This window comes from Pan paniscus, chromosome 13 (assembly GCF_029289425.2).
Source record: "Pan paniscus chromosome 13, NHGRI_mPanPan1-v2.0_pri, whole genome shotgun sequence".
Taxonomy (NCBI): domain Eukaryota; kingdom Metazoa; phylum Chordata; class Mammalia; order Primates; family Hominidae; genus Pan; species Pan paniscus.
In genome coordinates, this window is record NC_073262.2 from 73437637 (window position 1) to 73452867 (window position 15231).

General features: G+C 40.3%; 1 protein-coding gene across 8 annotated transcripts in view; it reads left to right on the forward strand.

Annotated features, from left to right (window-relative positions):
* The first annotated feature begins 5112 nt into the window (after window positions 1–5112).
* ERICH2 (glutamate rich 2) overlaps window positions 5113–15231 on the forward strand; it is a 28537-nt gene continuing 18418 nt past the window's right edge. The window contains exons 1-6 of one of the 8 annotated variants that reach the window (XM_063595439.1): window positions 5119–5270; window positions 5410–5923; window positions 11870–11900; window positions 12100–12148; window positions 12367–12403; window positions 14518–14613. In XM_063595439.1, coding sequence (XP_063451509.1) covers window positions 5418–5923; window positions 11870–11900; window positions 12100–12148; window positions 12367–12403; window positions 14518–14613 — 719 coding nt within the window. In that variant the 5' untranslated portion in view covers window positions 5119–5270; window positions 5410–5417. Of the gene's footprint in view, window positions 6164–11869; window positions 11901–12099; window positions 12149–12366; window positions 12404–14517; window positions 14614–15231 lie in introns of all 8 variants that reach the window. The other 7 variants (XM_055108745.2, XM_057301434.2, XM_055108743.2 and 4 more) reach the window with 7 other exon arrangements.

A 15231-nucleotide genomic window follows, 5' to 3' on the forward strand; every position in this document is an offset into this window, starting at 1 on the left:
AAGGGCAAAGATGATTGAGGAGAGCTCAGCAAGAGACATCTTTAACTAAGGGTAACAAAATTCCCAGTCTGTGAAAGGATTAAGTTATTAAACACTTTTCTAGGATATGAGTTGGTGACAGGATCCAAGTGCCTCCTTATATGTCTGGAGGAAGCCATCAACTAAACTACAATGACTGTAAGATACAAAATTGGGAATGGTAACATATTTTGAAGTTCTGTTGAAATAAAGAATCATGATATTAATGCCCATGGAAATAAATGGGCGATCAACACTATGGTTTGAAAAGGGGGAAATTGTACAGCACAGATGTGTTCGTGTGGCAGTGTGCTGTCTCTAGCAATACTCAGAGAAGAGAGAGAACAATGAAATTCTGATTGGCCCCAGTGTGAGCCCAGATGAGGTTCAGCTGCCAACTTTCTCTTTCACATCTTATGAAAGTCATTTAAGCACAACTAACTTTTTTTTTTTTTTTGAGACAGAGTCTTGCTCTGTTGCCCAGGACAGAGTGCAGTAGTGACTCAATCTCGGCTCACTGCAGCCTCCACCTCCTAGGCTCAAACGGTCCTCCTGCATCAGCCTCCCAAGTAGCTGGAATTACAGGAGTGGCCCACCATGCCCAGCTAATTTTTGTATTTTTAATAGATATGGGGGTTTCACCATATCACCCAGGCTGGTCTCGAACTCCTGGCCTCAAGTGATCCACCTGCCTCGGCCTCCCAAAGTGCTGGGATTATAGGCGTCAGCCACTATGCCCAACCCGACCAACCTTTTTTAAAATAAATATTTAAAAAATTGCTATTTCACATATATACTAGTATTTACATTTATCCACACATCAAGAATTGGAGGATAATAATCATTTCCATGAAGCCTACAATAACAATGTTTTGGCTCCAGGCTCCCTCTACTGTCTTTGAAATAATAAACAAACATTTTATGGCACCCTCCTGACTAGATTCTAATACTTATGAAAGTCAAAACAAACACAATCTCATGCAATAATAAAGGATATCCTTAGTATGATAATCAGGAAGTTCAGTATTTGAAGAAAGTTGAAAAAATATAAACTACTTAATAAAATATTAATATAAATAAAGCCATATGAAGTTACCATTATTTGACCATTTTTTATCCACGAATGGTAATTTCATATGGTTTGACCTAATATATGAATGTTTAATTGTCAAAGAATAGTAGGGTATGTGTGTGTGTGTGTGTGTGTGTGTGTGTGTGTGTGTGTATGTGGTGTGTTGCAGGAAAGATTGTTGCTTTTAATAAATAATATCTATTATTAAATTCCCTAAATGCATTGGTTAATTTATATGATGTTTCTTGACAAATATTAACTACAGGATATGTAAAGTCCATGTCTTATAGGAATATATGTATTATAATTTGGGTTTAGAAGAAAAAAAATCGGCCTTCAGATTAATAAATGTGAAAATACAAAATGTTTCACATGAAAAGGTAAATGAAAGAAATGCAGCAAAGCCACATGCTTACAAGAGGAAAGCTGGAAATAAAATAGTTAACATTTTAACTGACAGAAGGAAGTAGGGCAATTTGCATAGACTTCAAACAATCTCACACTGTTGAGAAAACCAGCAAATCCTGGAAAGAATTAGAGGTAAAAGCCAAAGTCAATACACTTCAAATACCCTGGGTACTTCACAGTAACTAACAAGAAAGCATCTTCTGGGTAAGTTCACACTTCGCACGAAATAAATATTAATTCCGTTGTTGGTAGTTTTCCAAAAAGTTAATATTTTACAGTTCAGAAATTTGGTTTCTTAAATTTGCCTTTGAAGCTCGAAGAATGCCTTTTGAAGTTGTTTTCATAGTCCTAGGAATTGAGTCTAAAAATGAAAGATGCCACCAAAGATTTGTTTACAAAGATGTTCATCAAAGCCTTATTTTTATAGTTTACTGTTCACCAATTAAATCTTATGTCTGGCATAATGCCTGGTATATACTAAGTACTCAACAAATTTTTTTTTTTTTTTTTTTTTTAAGACGTAGTCTCCCTCTATCGCCTGGACTGGAGTGCAGTGGCGCGATCTCGGCTCACTGCAAGCTCCGCCTCCCGGATTCACGCCATTCTCCTACCTCAGCCTCCAGAGTAGCTGGGACTACAGGCGCCTGCCACCACGCTTGGCTAATTTTTTGTATTTTTAGTAGAGACGAGGTTTCACCGTGTTAGCCGGGATGGTCTCGATCTCCTGACCTCGTGATCCGTCCGCCTCGGCCTCCAAAAGTGCTGGGATTACAGGCGTGAGCCACTGCGTCCGGCCCTCAACAAATATTTTTGAAACAATGAATTACATAAGAAAAGTTGAAAAATTTCAAATTGGGGACTGTTTGAATAAATTATGGATAAATATTATACAGCCATTAAAAATGTTTTGAGAGTTAAATACATTTGGGAAATGTTTAAGAGGGAAAGTTAAGCAAAAAGGATGCTAGCACCGTGTACACATCTAATGCAAATGTTGTAAAGTATATATATATATGTGAGCACAAAGAGGATAGAAGAAAAAATAGAATTATTGACTGAGGTTATTACTGAGTGGTAGAATTCTGGATGGTTTTAATTTCTTCTTTTGTGTTTCTCTGCATTTCTTTTATAATTAGAAAAACACTAAAAGTGATTTAAACATTTTTAACATAACGCACTGCTAACATTCAGATCTGTAATAAAAATGAGTCCATTAAAAATCAGGGAGTTAGCCAGGCATGGTAGCTCACGCCGTGTAATCTCAGCACCTTGGAAGGCCAAAGTGGGTGAATTGCTTGCGCCCAGGAGTTTGAGACCAGCCTACGCAACATAGTGAGACCTTGTCTCTATAAAAAAAGAAAAAAAAAATTAGCGGGGGGCAGTGGCCTGTGCCTGTAGTCCTAGCTACTCAGGAGGCTGAGGGGATACAGAGGTTGCAGTGAGCTGAGAGGTCAGGCCACTGCACTCCAGCTTTGCAGCCTGGGCTACAGAGCAAGAGTCTCTTTTAAAAAAAAATCAGGGAGTTTAATGAAATGTAGTTGTGGGATGATTCAATATTTGTATAAGACTGGCTCTTCCTCTCCACTTTGTTAGAACGAACTCTTGCTAGACAGACACTTTTGGTAATTTATTCAGTGGTGTAAATGCACAGGCCAGGGCTAAACTGTGCTTTATTTTTGAGTATAACACCAATAATAACTTCTGCAGAAAAGTTAGGTGACTTATTTCTCAAGTTATACAAATAAAGATGAAATGTAGTGCTTTTTCATCAGAGAGAAGCAAAATAATCATCAGGGGTTCAAATAGGCACTGGACCAGCCACTTTACCTAATGATCTTTAATTCTTACGGCTATCCTGAAAGTACTTTTATTTATATACAGAATATTATGGTAGAAGTAATAATATCTCAGTTGTTGACGAATTGTCATGTGCGAGGCTCTGTGTCAGGGGCTTTATTTTCTCTCATTCCATGTTCTGAGCTACAGGGGCAGGTAGTGCATGTATTTCCACTTGGCACTTGAAGACCTTGAGGCCCAAGGTGGAAGCCAGATCACTCTAACCACTCCTCGATGTGGAGAAAATACTTTTATTCTCCAAGGTCATGAATCTTCTTTTTTTTTTAATACAGGGTCTCACTTTGTCGCCCAGGCTAGAATGCAGTGGCACAATCAAGGCTCACTACAGCTTCGACCCCCCCCTTACCCCACCCCACCCGTGCCACTATGCCCAGTTAATTTTTTATATTTTTTGTGGAGACGGCGTTTCGCCAAGTTGCCCAAGCTGGTCTGAAACACCTGAGCTCAAGCGATCCGCACACCTCGGCCTCCCAAAGTGCTGGGATTGCCAGGTGCGGTGGCTCACGCCCGTAATCCCAGCACTTTGGGAGTCCGAGGCGGGCGGATCACGAGGTCAGGAGATCGAAACCATCCTGGCTAACACGGTGAAACCTCATCTCTACTAAAAATACAAAAAAATTAGCCAGGCATGGTGGCGGGCGCCTGTAGTTCCAGCTACTCGGGAGGCTGAGGCAGGACAATGGCGTGAACACGGGAGGCGGAACTTGCAGTGAGCCGTGATCGCGCCACTGCACTCCAGCCTGGGCGACAGAGGGAGACTCCGTCTCAAAAAAAAAAGTGCTGGGATTACAAATGTGAGCCACCGTGCCCAGCCCATTAATCCATTTTGGCTCCCTTCAGGAGCAGTAAGTAAACTAAACACTGCATTCTACAAATGAACTTGAGCTTTTCTGTCAGGGGGAAGAATAGGTAGAGAAAGAAAGTTTAATCAAATTTGAGGTTTTCTTACACTTCCTTGTAGTGGATCAATGGGAATAACCAGTCAGCCATTATCCATTCATCAGTACTAAGCAAATTCAACAAAACTAATGTTTTCAAATGTGTTGATCAAGACATACCCTTGGCCTTGTTTAAATGAAAAGTCCTCAAACAAGACATTTTCTATGTAAGGGTGTTCCTGTAATAGAGGAGGCAGTGGCCTGCTATGTCCTTATCAAACTAGGGATGTATTTGTCAATGACTCCATTGAGTTCTTTTCAAAAACTTCCATTCTGGCATTTTTCCTTTGCCTCCTACCTATCATCAAGGGCTCACAGAAGATTTAAAGAATGAATGTGAACAGATGACTAAGAGAATTAAAAAATGGCCACGTCTCTGTATTCTCTTGGTTCTGGAAATGGTCCAGCTGGTTCTATTTTTATTATAATAATAATAAAATTTGCTATTTATTAAGCATCTTCTACATGTCAGAGCTTTATACATTTTTATGTCATTTTAGCTTCACAACCATCTACCAAGGTACATATCCCCAGCGGGTACCAACTCCAGAGATTAAATAGGGAGTACACCTGATATTATGTGTCTACCATGTGAAAGTCGAATCCAGATTTGAGTCCAACAAACACGCGTCCTTCAAAACACGTTGCCTAGCAACAAATTGATTCTAGCTACTTCCGGCATCCCAAGTGGAGAAAAATAACCAATTCCTTCCTAGAAGCCAAGCTTGAGGGACCTTTAGAATTCTGTAACAGAAAAGCTCCCCACCCGCTACTGTGACCCAAGCAGTTACTTAAACACTAATACCTCCCATTGGCCGGCGTGGCAGAGCAGCAGCTCTGGCGCTAGAGGGAACCTGGGCTGCTCTAGCTGGGGGAGAGCCGGGTCTCTGGTTCTAATCACTTGAATCTGACTTCTGGGAAAACTGGCGTCCAGGGACTCCCCCCGGAGACCCATAATCTTCTTGGGGCGACCTCAGGTTGGGGGACTAAGTCCTGCAGGGGACACTTGTTCATCCACTACCAGGGACACCCATCTCTCCCAACTCAAGACTTCTTTTTACTCCCCAAGTTTAAAACTCTGAGGCCACCCCGCCCCCTTCCCTCTCCCTCGTTTAGAATCAGGTATGGACACCGACATTCCAACCTTCTTTCTTTCTTCGGCGCTCCTGAAGGTAACCGGTGCGCGTGCGCACGTCAATCCGAGGGTGTGTGCGCCCAATTTCCGGCGCCGCGGGACACCCACAACCGCGGGGCTGTCCCTCAGCTCGGCCGCCCGCCCCGCCCCGCCCCCCCGGACCCGCCTCCCAGCCCCGCCCCGGGCCCTCCTCGCCGCGCCCGCTCCGTCCCGCGCCCTCCATCGCCCTACGGCCTGGGCCCGCCTCCACCCTGCCTCTCCGTGGCTCCCCGGGCTGCCCCCGCCCCCGCCCCCGCCCCCGCCACCTCCCCCGCCGTCGCCCAATTCCCCCAGCCCCCACCCTCGGCTGCTGCCCGAGCTTCCTCCACGCGCCGTGCAGTCTCCACGGCGACGCTGCGTTCCCGACTCGGAGCCCCCAGCTCCGCGCGAGCAGCTAGCCGGGCTGGCTCTCGGTGTGTGCCCTTCGGATGGTCGGCTGAAGAGGGCCGCCAGCTGGTAAGACACTCCGAGGCAACGACCGGTCTCCCTCTCCCTAGCCCGGTGTGCAGTCTGACCCAGCCCCCACAGCAGACCACCCCCAGACCGGGCGCCCGAGCCTGCGGCCCGCTGTACCGCACCTGGTTCCGGCTCTGGGCCCCGGGCCCCGTGGCTGCCAGGGGCCGCCGGGAAGGGAGGATGCGCGCCACTGGGGTGCGCCTGGCTCGCGGCACCCTCCTCCCGCAGTGGTCGGAAGAGGTGAGGAAGCGCCGTTCGTGTCTAAACGGGTGTGGAGATAACTGGGCGATTCTGACAGGCTTGTCTACACTACCATTCTTTGACTTGCCGGTGCACACGCACCAACTCCTTCCCCGCAAATAACGAACATGGCCCGGCCCATCCCAGGGCTTCCCGACCCCCTTCCCTCAGTCCTTGCCCTTGCCCGGAATTCTTTTACTTATTTTTGGAAAATTAGTTAAGACATCACTACTAGCTAGATATAACTTGCTAGCCATACAAATTTCGATGGAATTTGGACAAATCATTTATATTCCCGGGCCTTATTCTCATCTTATGAGATGATGAAATTGACTTGAAACTTCCAAAATGTTGATATTGTTCTTTTGACTACTCAGACTACTCTACACTGAGCCCCTGTGGCATTTAAAGTAACACATGGTATAATGATCAATTTATTGTTTGGCATAGGTGTCTTGGCTGAATCTTATTTTTACCCTAGGAGAAACCCTGGAAGTCGCTTTTTAAAAATCTGAAAAGGACACTGGAAATGTCTTTTAATATGTTTCATTTTTCTAAAAACCAAATACAATGATCCCCAAATCCAACTTATTTTTTAATTTTTATTTTGTTTTTTGTGAATTGAAATAGTTTTGGTTTTTGTAATCTCTGGAGAACAATAATAACAATAGCATTTCTCTTTAAGTGTTAAGAGTTTTCCAGAGCTGAAATTCCAGCATCTCTAGGTATTTCACTGCACCCACTCCAGAATTCCAGAGCTTTCTACCTACGCTCACCGGTGGAGCCACATCCTCAGTGTTTTCTCCCTTCTTTGCCCCATCCAGTTTTGGCGTTTAGAACTGGCTTCATTTGTGACAGTTCACCTTCAGGACTGGCCTCCCTGAGCTGTAAATATTAACAATAGTATAGGAGGAGGAGTTATAGTAATTGCAGTTCTGGCAGGAGATGAGTGCTACTATTATTATTTATTGGTAGCTAATTATTTTAACCTTTGCAATTTAACTCTATAAGGTAGGTGGTGTTTTTATCCACACTTTACAGTTGAGGAACTGAATCACAGAGAGGTTAAGGAATTTGCTCAAGGTCACACAACTTACTGGGATTTAAACATAGACAACCTGACTCCAGAGTCTGGAATCCTAGCACTATATTACACTGTAAAGGAAATATATAAAATTTATATTTAGTCAGTTTAAAAAATGAATGTAAGTGATGGATGATCCTTGACACCATTTGTATACACATTTGAAGCTATGCCATGAAATATTGTTCCTGCATCATGTAATGTTTCCCCCACCAAGCTCCCTGAGGATAGAGGATAGTGCTTAATCAGCTCTGTCTCTCCTTCTCACCAGAGTTGCAGGGCCAGAGTGTGTAGCTAGCTAGCTATTTATTCATTCTGTTTTTGCCTATTAGACTACAAGGTAGCTTACAAAAACCAGTAGCACAAAACAGTAAAATAATTGCATAAGTGGGATGAAGAAAAACATGTAATGTCTTCCAATATTACAAGAGAAATCTAAAATAAAAATTTTTCGAAATCTGAATTTTAAATGTTGGTAATTCATTTTATAAAAGGTGTTTTTGTTTTTTTGTTTTGTTTTGTTTTTCCTGAAGTCTGTGGAGTGTGGAGTCCAAATAATACCAATTGGGGAGGTTCAGAATCTTGTGGCCTCTGGTTGCATGACTCCTAAACTACAATTTCTGAATCTCGTGGCTAATTTGTTAATCCTGCAAAGGCAGTCTGGTCCCCAGGCAAGAAGAGGGTTTGCTTTGGGAAAGGGTGGTTATCATCTTTGTTTCAGTGTTAACTGTAAAGTGATTTCTTCCCAAAGTTAGTTTAGCCTATACCTAGGAAAGAACAAGGGCAGCTAGGAGGTTAGAAGCAAGACGGCATCAGTTAAGTCAGATCTGTGTCACTCATAATTTTCTCACTGTTATAATCTTTGCAAAGGCAATTTCACCTCTGTCCTTCCAGTTCTGCCTCCACTGCCTGCTGACTTCCTTAGGTATCTCCAGTCCTTGAGCCCAAAAGAAAGAATTTGATTGGTCCTGGTAATCACTATTCCTCAGTTTGGGCAGTATGGGAAATTACATTGTAGCCCCTTAAAGGGAAACATTTGTTATAGTATTTTGAAGCTTGCTCTGTGACATACATATAAGAAGTTAGTACCCATTTCACCTATAAGATTCTGAACTTCTCAAAGTAGAGTATCTTCATCTTTGTGTCCCCAGAGTTTAGAATAGTTATATGTGACATGTAGTGGGTGCTCATCAAATGTCTGGTATTGTATTACTATTGTCTTTTTTTTTAGAGACAGGCTGGAGTACAGTGGCACAATCATAGCTCATTGTAACCTCAAGCTCCTGGGCTCAAGCCATCCTCCTACCTCAGCCTCTTGAGTAGCTGAGACTGCAGGCATACACCACCATGCCTGGCTAATTAATTTTTTATAGAGGCAGAGTTTTGCTGTGTTCCCCAGGCTGGTGTCGACCTCCCATCCTCAAGCTATCCTCTGGCCTCGACCTCCCAAAGTGTTGGGGTTACAGGTGTGAGCCACAACACCTGACCCAAATACCTGTTTTAAATAGACATTGAATAGTGCATGAAAATTTGGAACTATCATAAACTGTGCTGTTCCCATTGCCACAAGGACTGTTAAAAGATAACAACTTTATCTGTGTTCTAAATTAGTCTGCTTTTTCCCTGGAGTCAGTGATCTTTCTAAACAAGTATCAGTACTTTAGGTAGTTTTTAAAATTAATTAAAAGCCCTCAGAGATAATCTGCTTGTCTCAATCACAGTAAAGGCCCATTTTTGCTTCCCTAAGCAATTTTAATCATCCCCATAGGACATCTTTCCAAACTTTTCTTTTAGATAAAACATTGAATTGTTTCAACAGTGTCCTTCCTATATGCCAAGCTCTGCTGAACACTTTACCCAGATTATCCCATTTAATCCTTATAATAATCCACCAAAGGTGGCACCACGGTGATCCCCATTTTTCAGATGGAAGAATGGAATCTCAAAGAAGTTAAGTGACTTCTCCAGGCTCACCTGGGAAGTGACAGGAACTGGGATGTAAATCTAGTCTCTTTCACTCAAGAGCCCCATCTTCTTTTTTTTTTTTTTTTTTTTTTTTTGAGATGAAGTCTCACTCTGTCACCCAGGCTGGAATGCAGTGGCACGATCTCGGCTCACTGCAACCTTCACCTTCACCTCCCGGGTTCAAGCAATTCTCCTGCCTCAGCCTCCCGAGTAGCTGGGACTACAGGCTCACACCACCACGCCCGGCTAAATTTTTTTTGATATTTTTAGTAGAGACGGGGTTTCATCATGTTAGCCAGGATGGTCTCGATCTCCTGACCTCGGGATCCACCTGCCTCAGCCTCCCAAAGTGCTGGGATTACAGGCGTGAGCCACCACGCCCAGCCCAACAGCCCCATCTTTTGAGTATTCTTTACTGCCTCCCAAGGAATTCAATGTAATGAAAGGAGACGAAATGGACATTTCCTAGCTAATGATAAAGCCAGACCTAGCAGAGCATGGGTCTCCATCAAGGGCTGGGATCTGTCCATCCTACGTTTTCACCAGGTGAAAATGGGAGGAGAATTATGTGCACGAATGTTTCATCTAGGTGAAGAGTTGAATGTTACAATCCCTGAAGATCCTAGAGCTAGAAAGGAGAGGACTGCTCTAAATATAAAGGTGGGCCAGCAAGGTGGCTCACGCCTGCAATCCCAGCACTTTGGGAGGCCCAGGCAGGAGGATCGCTTAAGAGCCAGGAGTTCAAGACCAGCTTGGGCAACAAAGTGAGACCCTGTCTCTTCAAAAATAAAAAAAAAATAGCCGGATGTGGTGGTGCACACCTGTGGTCTCAGATACTCAGGAGGCTGAGGTGGGAGGATTGCTTGAGCCCAGGTGATTGAGGCTGCAGTGAGTCATGATCATACCATCACACTCCAGCCTGGGTGACAGAGCGAGACTCTGTCTCAAAATAATATTATTAATAAATATAAATGTGATGCTGTACATCACATTTATATACAGGTACTTAGGGGATTGTGGAACTCTGTGAAGTGAAAGTGTCTCTCAGGGGAGATGATGTTAGATTTCTTTTGTTAAGGCCTTATTTAGTTCATTATTGCTTTGTTTCCCCTTTGGAGGTTTGCTGCCCTAGATAACCAGAGGAAAATCTTTCATTTATCCTAGAGTTTGGTCTTCCACAACTGTGTTTCCCCAAAAGATGCCGTGCTGTTCTGATAGACTTTAGTTCTCTGTGAGCCTCTTGGAGAGCTAATCGAATTAACATATGTAATGTTGGCTTGGTCAGGGTTCCCCAGAAAGCAAAGCCTGAGGCAGAAGTTTATATACAGCTGCTTTATTCAGGAGCATAAGTCAATATAAAGGAGTTGGATTTAAAAAAAATAAAAACTTAATACGAAATAATGACGCTTTGCTTTTAATGTCCACAGTCTTGGCCCTGAATTTTATATTCCAGAAATCCCTCAGTAGGTAATAATTATGATAATTTTTAAAGTCTGGTTTGGGTGTGGGAACAAGTGTTAGAGGGGTGAGGAAGTGGATTGTTACTTAGGAAAATTTTAAGTGTGGCCGCTCCCATACTTGAAAAAAAAGTAAGAGTTTATTTTTCTCTTAACTATGAGAATGAAATTTATCCAGATATATAAAAGGCTACATTATACGAAAATCAGTCCTATGATCAGGTAACTTAGGTAAAAATTCATAGAGAAAACATTGTACCTTTATATTAATAAACACATGAGAACTTATGAGGTAAGAATTATATTTTAGAATCAAAAGTAATTTCTATATGTATTTGTTTAAATAATACTTTATTAAAAATACCATAGCTTGAGATACTGTGGAAGAATTTCTTCTTGTTCTGGTCACATGTAGTCTAAAAGGTGTTTTGTTGTTGTAGTTTTTGTTTTTTGAGACAGAGTCTCGCTCTGTTGCCCAGGCTGGAGTGCAGTGGCGCGATCTCGGCTCACTGCAACTTCCGCCTCCCGGGTTCGAGCTATTCTCATATCTCAGCCTCCCGAGTAGCTGGGATCACAGGCACCTGCCACCATGCCCGGCTAATTTTTGTATTTTTAGTAGAGACGGGGTTTCGCCATGTTGGTCAGGTTGGTCTCGAACTCCTGACCTCAGGTGATCCACCTGCCTTGGCTTCCCAAAGTGCTGAGATTACAGGCTTGAGCCACCGCGCCCGGCCTTAAAAGCTGTTTTTTATTTTTGTGACACCAATAAACTGGAATGTGGCAGATAATTTATGTAAAACCAAAAAGATAACAGAGAATTTCTTTTTTTTTTAACTTTCATTTTAGGTTTGGGGGTATGTGTGAAGGTTGGTTACATAGGTAAACGTGTCATGAGGGTTTGTTTTACATATTATTTCATCACCCAGGTATTAAGCTCAGTACCCCTTAGTTATCGTTTGTGCTTCTCTCCCTCCCCACCCCCTCCCCCAGAAGGCTTAATTTCTCTAGATTTTTTTTAAACTAAATTTCATAATCCAGAAGAATGAGGTTTTACAGTTAGAATGGAAATAATGCTACTAAATACAAAAACAAAATACATACTTAATACCCAACTGACAGACTGTGTTCTGTGTTCTATTTGTATTTTAAATCTATATAAGTGTTTAGAGACTTATGAAGTAAATATTTTGGTTTTTGCAGGACTTCTGTAGACAAGACAGATACTGTAAAGGTGAGAGTATATAATTTTTTTAGGATGTTTTGAGTCTATTTTAGCATCAATTTATACAGTTTTTAAATAACCAGCTTTAGTATAAAATTGTATCTTATTCTAGCTAGTAGAAATGTTTACATAAAGGCTATTAGTAAATTATTTCAAATATCTCAAACTAAAATAATAATGCTAGTTTTTATTTCTGCTTCCATTTTAGACAGCAAAGAACAAACAGAATGGCAGATTGCTAATGTTTGATCCAAACGGTAAATGATTTATTACTTTGAAAGAATATGTTTAGCCACTATTTTATCCTAAATAGTAAGAAGACTATTGGAATCTTGAGTGTCATTGAATGACTTAGTAATTAAATCCTTTATTATGTTGCCTATCCTTTTAAAAATCCTAAATATTTGCCATTTAGAAATGTATGTTAGGGACATCAGTGTTAATAAAATACTGAGGGTATTTTTTTCTCTTTCAGAAAAAGTGATGATTGAATCAAACGAAGCAATGTCAGAGTAAGAAGATGTCTTTGATTGTGCAGCTGATCTCTCCCATGCCTTTTAAGCAATTAGAACTAGATAATGCAGCCATTTGTCACCCAATTAAATTTGAAAGGCCAGAAATGCATGGATTAGCACTTCAGCTTTTGCTGCAGTCAAAGCAATTGTTACTTAGATAGAAGGACAGTTAAAATGAAAAATGAATTTTGATAAAAATGTAGAAGTATAGATAATATTCACTTCTACTTTTTAATGCTTAAACACCCTGTATTCCGTATTTTATTTGTATCATAATTTTCATTGCTCATTCCTATTTCCCTTTGATACTTATTTCTTTCACAATATTTCTTCAAGTGAATATGTACTTTAAAATTAAACAAATTATTTACTATAACATGAATGGTTACTACTCAATAAAGAAAATAATCACCTCAACTAGTTGAAGAAACTGGTGTTAAAAAAATTGTATTCTTTCCAGCCTTTTGGCTAAGATCAAGTGTAAAAAAATCACAGTACAATATCAATATAGTAGCTAAATTTTAAATATCTGCTCTGTTCAAGGCTCTGATTCTGGTAATCTATTAAAGCCCTTCCTGTAGTCATCTCCTACTTTCTGAAAAAAAAATCTCTATTTATTCTATGAAAAATTACAGCTTGAAAGTTGATCATAAACACATTTGTGGGGATTACTGACAAATTAGTAGGTACTGTTCTGGTGGGATTCTTCTATTCAAATTCATATTGCTTTTGTTTATTCTAAATATTGACTGGGAAAAATTCTACCCTAGGCAACATATATTTAAATTTTCATATTGTCAAAACGAAAATGTCCACCTTGGCTTTTGTTGTAAATTATATGTATATTACATATTATATAATACATGTTTTTATATTAAAGAGAAAGTAATGTATAGCAAATCAGTGACAGAGGACCTTATTTATTTTCATTTAAAGTTACAATCAACCAGAAAAAAAGAGCCTTGTTACATATAGTAATCTACATGTAATTTTATATGTATCCTATTACATGGTTGAAAATATTTAATAAAATCTAAAAAATGTTTAGTTGTCTTTGAGGGATATTTGAAATATAACTTTCAATAATAGTAATAGAAGTTACTAGATCATAGATGAAAAGAAATTACTGTTGTATCAATGAGCCCCAATGTTCTTTGAGTGATAAGCAGTGTTGGAACTGGAGCAAGGGGTGTTCCACCTCCTGAGGTAGATAAACCCCGGGGATAAATCAGATGCAGTCTAGGCCAAAATAGAAAAGCAGAGTGGCTACTTGTTCTCTTGATCTCAGTCATAATTGCATCTGCCTCTCAAACTGCTTCTTGCAAGGTCAAAATGATCATTTCCCTTTAATTTGCTTTCAGAGAAGGACAAGGGTGGATAGTGTAGCCAATAAGCTTCACAGGTGTGTAGTTTTGTCACCTCAGGTACTTCACCCAGAGTTGAAGGTAAACAGGGCTAGCCCTAGAGAAAAATGATCAAGTAGGAAAAAACATTGGAGTGGGGAGATCTTTGCATGGGAAGAGTGTGACTGACCTGCAAAGTTGATGAATTTTTTCAGCATAGCTTCCATTCCACTCTCCACCCTGCTGCTGGCTTCATAGTCGGACTGGCAAGTGAGATTTGCCAAAAGAGTTCATTTAGGTTGGGTTAGGGAAAACTAAAAGTTTTTTCTTTGCTTTAGTTTTTGTATTTTTCACTCCAGTCCCAGCCACAAGAAGTATGTGGACTCTATAAACCACAAGTTTCAAACTTCTGGGCACACAAATGCCACATTTAACATTTTCTTTTTCCTTAGAAATCCTATGTGGGAAAGATTTTGTCTACCCAGCAAATTGCTTTTAGTTAACAAACTATTTTCAGCAGCAGAAATAAAATATGTATTTAATGCTGGATAAAGTTTTCTAGATTTTGGACCTTACTGGATTTTTTGGTCAAGCTTTCAAGCATAAAGATTGAGGGGAAAATGGCTGAAGCAAATCCACAGCACTCAGTGCTGACTGAGCTTGAAAAAAAATTGTATCTCTAGGACTTTTCTTACATAATCACATGCTTTATCACCTTTTCTAAAATGAATAATGAGCTATTTTTTATTCCCATTTTTATACCTCAAGTAAATGCCTCTTTGGACGCAGACCAAGATTGACAAGCAAACTTAATACCTCACCAACACAGGTCTCTGTAAATGCAGCTAAAACATTTTCAGAAAAGTAAGTTTTAATTAATTTTGTTTTTAGGCCCATGTTTGACAAGTATAAATCATTTTATGACAAAGTTTAAAATAGAAATCTCCTGAAAAAATTATTTCAATAGAAGTTTTGGGACACTAAATATACCCAACACGCTGAGGAAAAAATTCTAAAACTTAGGTTATCTGCCCTCTAGCATAAATATGTTCCAATGGAATGTCTAACCTGATTAACTCTAATTTTATTAAGTACTAAATTAAAGACTTTTGCATTTCCAAAGAATATTATTGCATAAAGTAAAATTTTAAATCTTTCCTCAATTGTAATTGTAGTTAACAAAAACAGATCTGTTAGAGTATACTGGTTACCTGTTTTTCTTAGTTAGGGGCTTTATTACCATAAATAACATCACTTTCTCAAATAGAAGTCAATAGATTTTAGGTGAAGAGGAAATTGACCTTTGGGCCTCCGATTCTTTGAAACTGTGCAAGAAAGACCATAGAAAGTGAACAGAAAAGCCATTTATGTCTTACTGTTAAAATCAGGATTTGATCAGCTCTCATATAGGTATTTTTCTGGCATGTTCACTGCTTCCAAATAGTAATATTCCATTTACTTCAGGTCATTGAGTATGTTGGC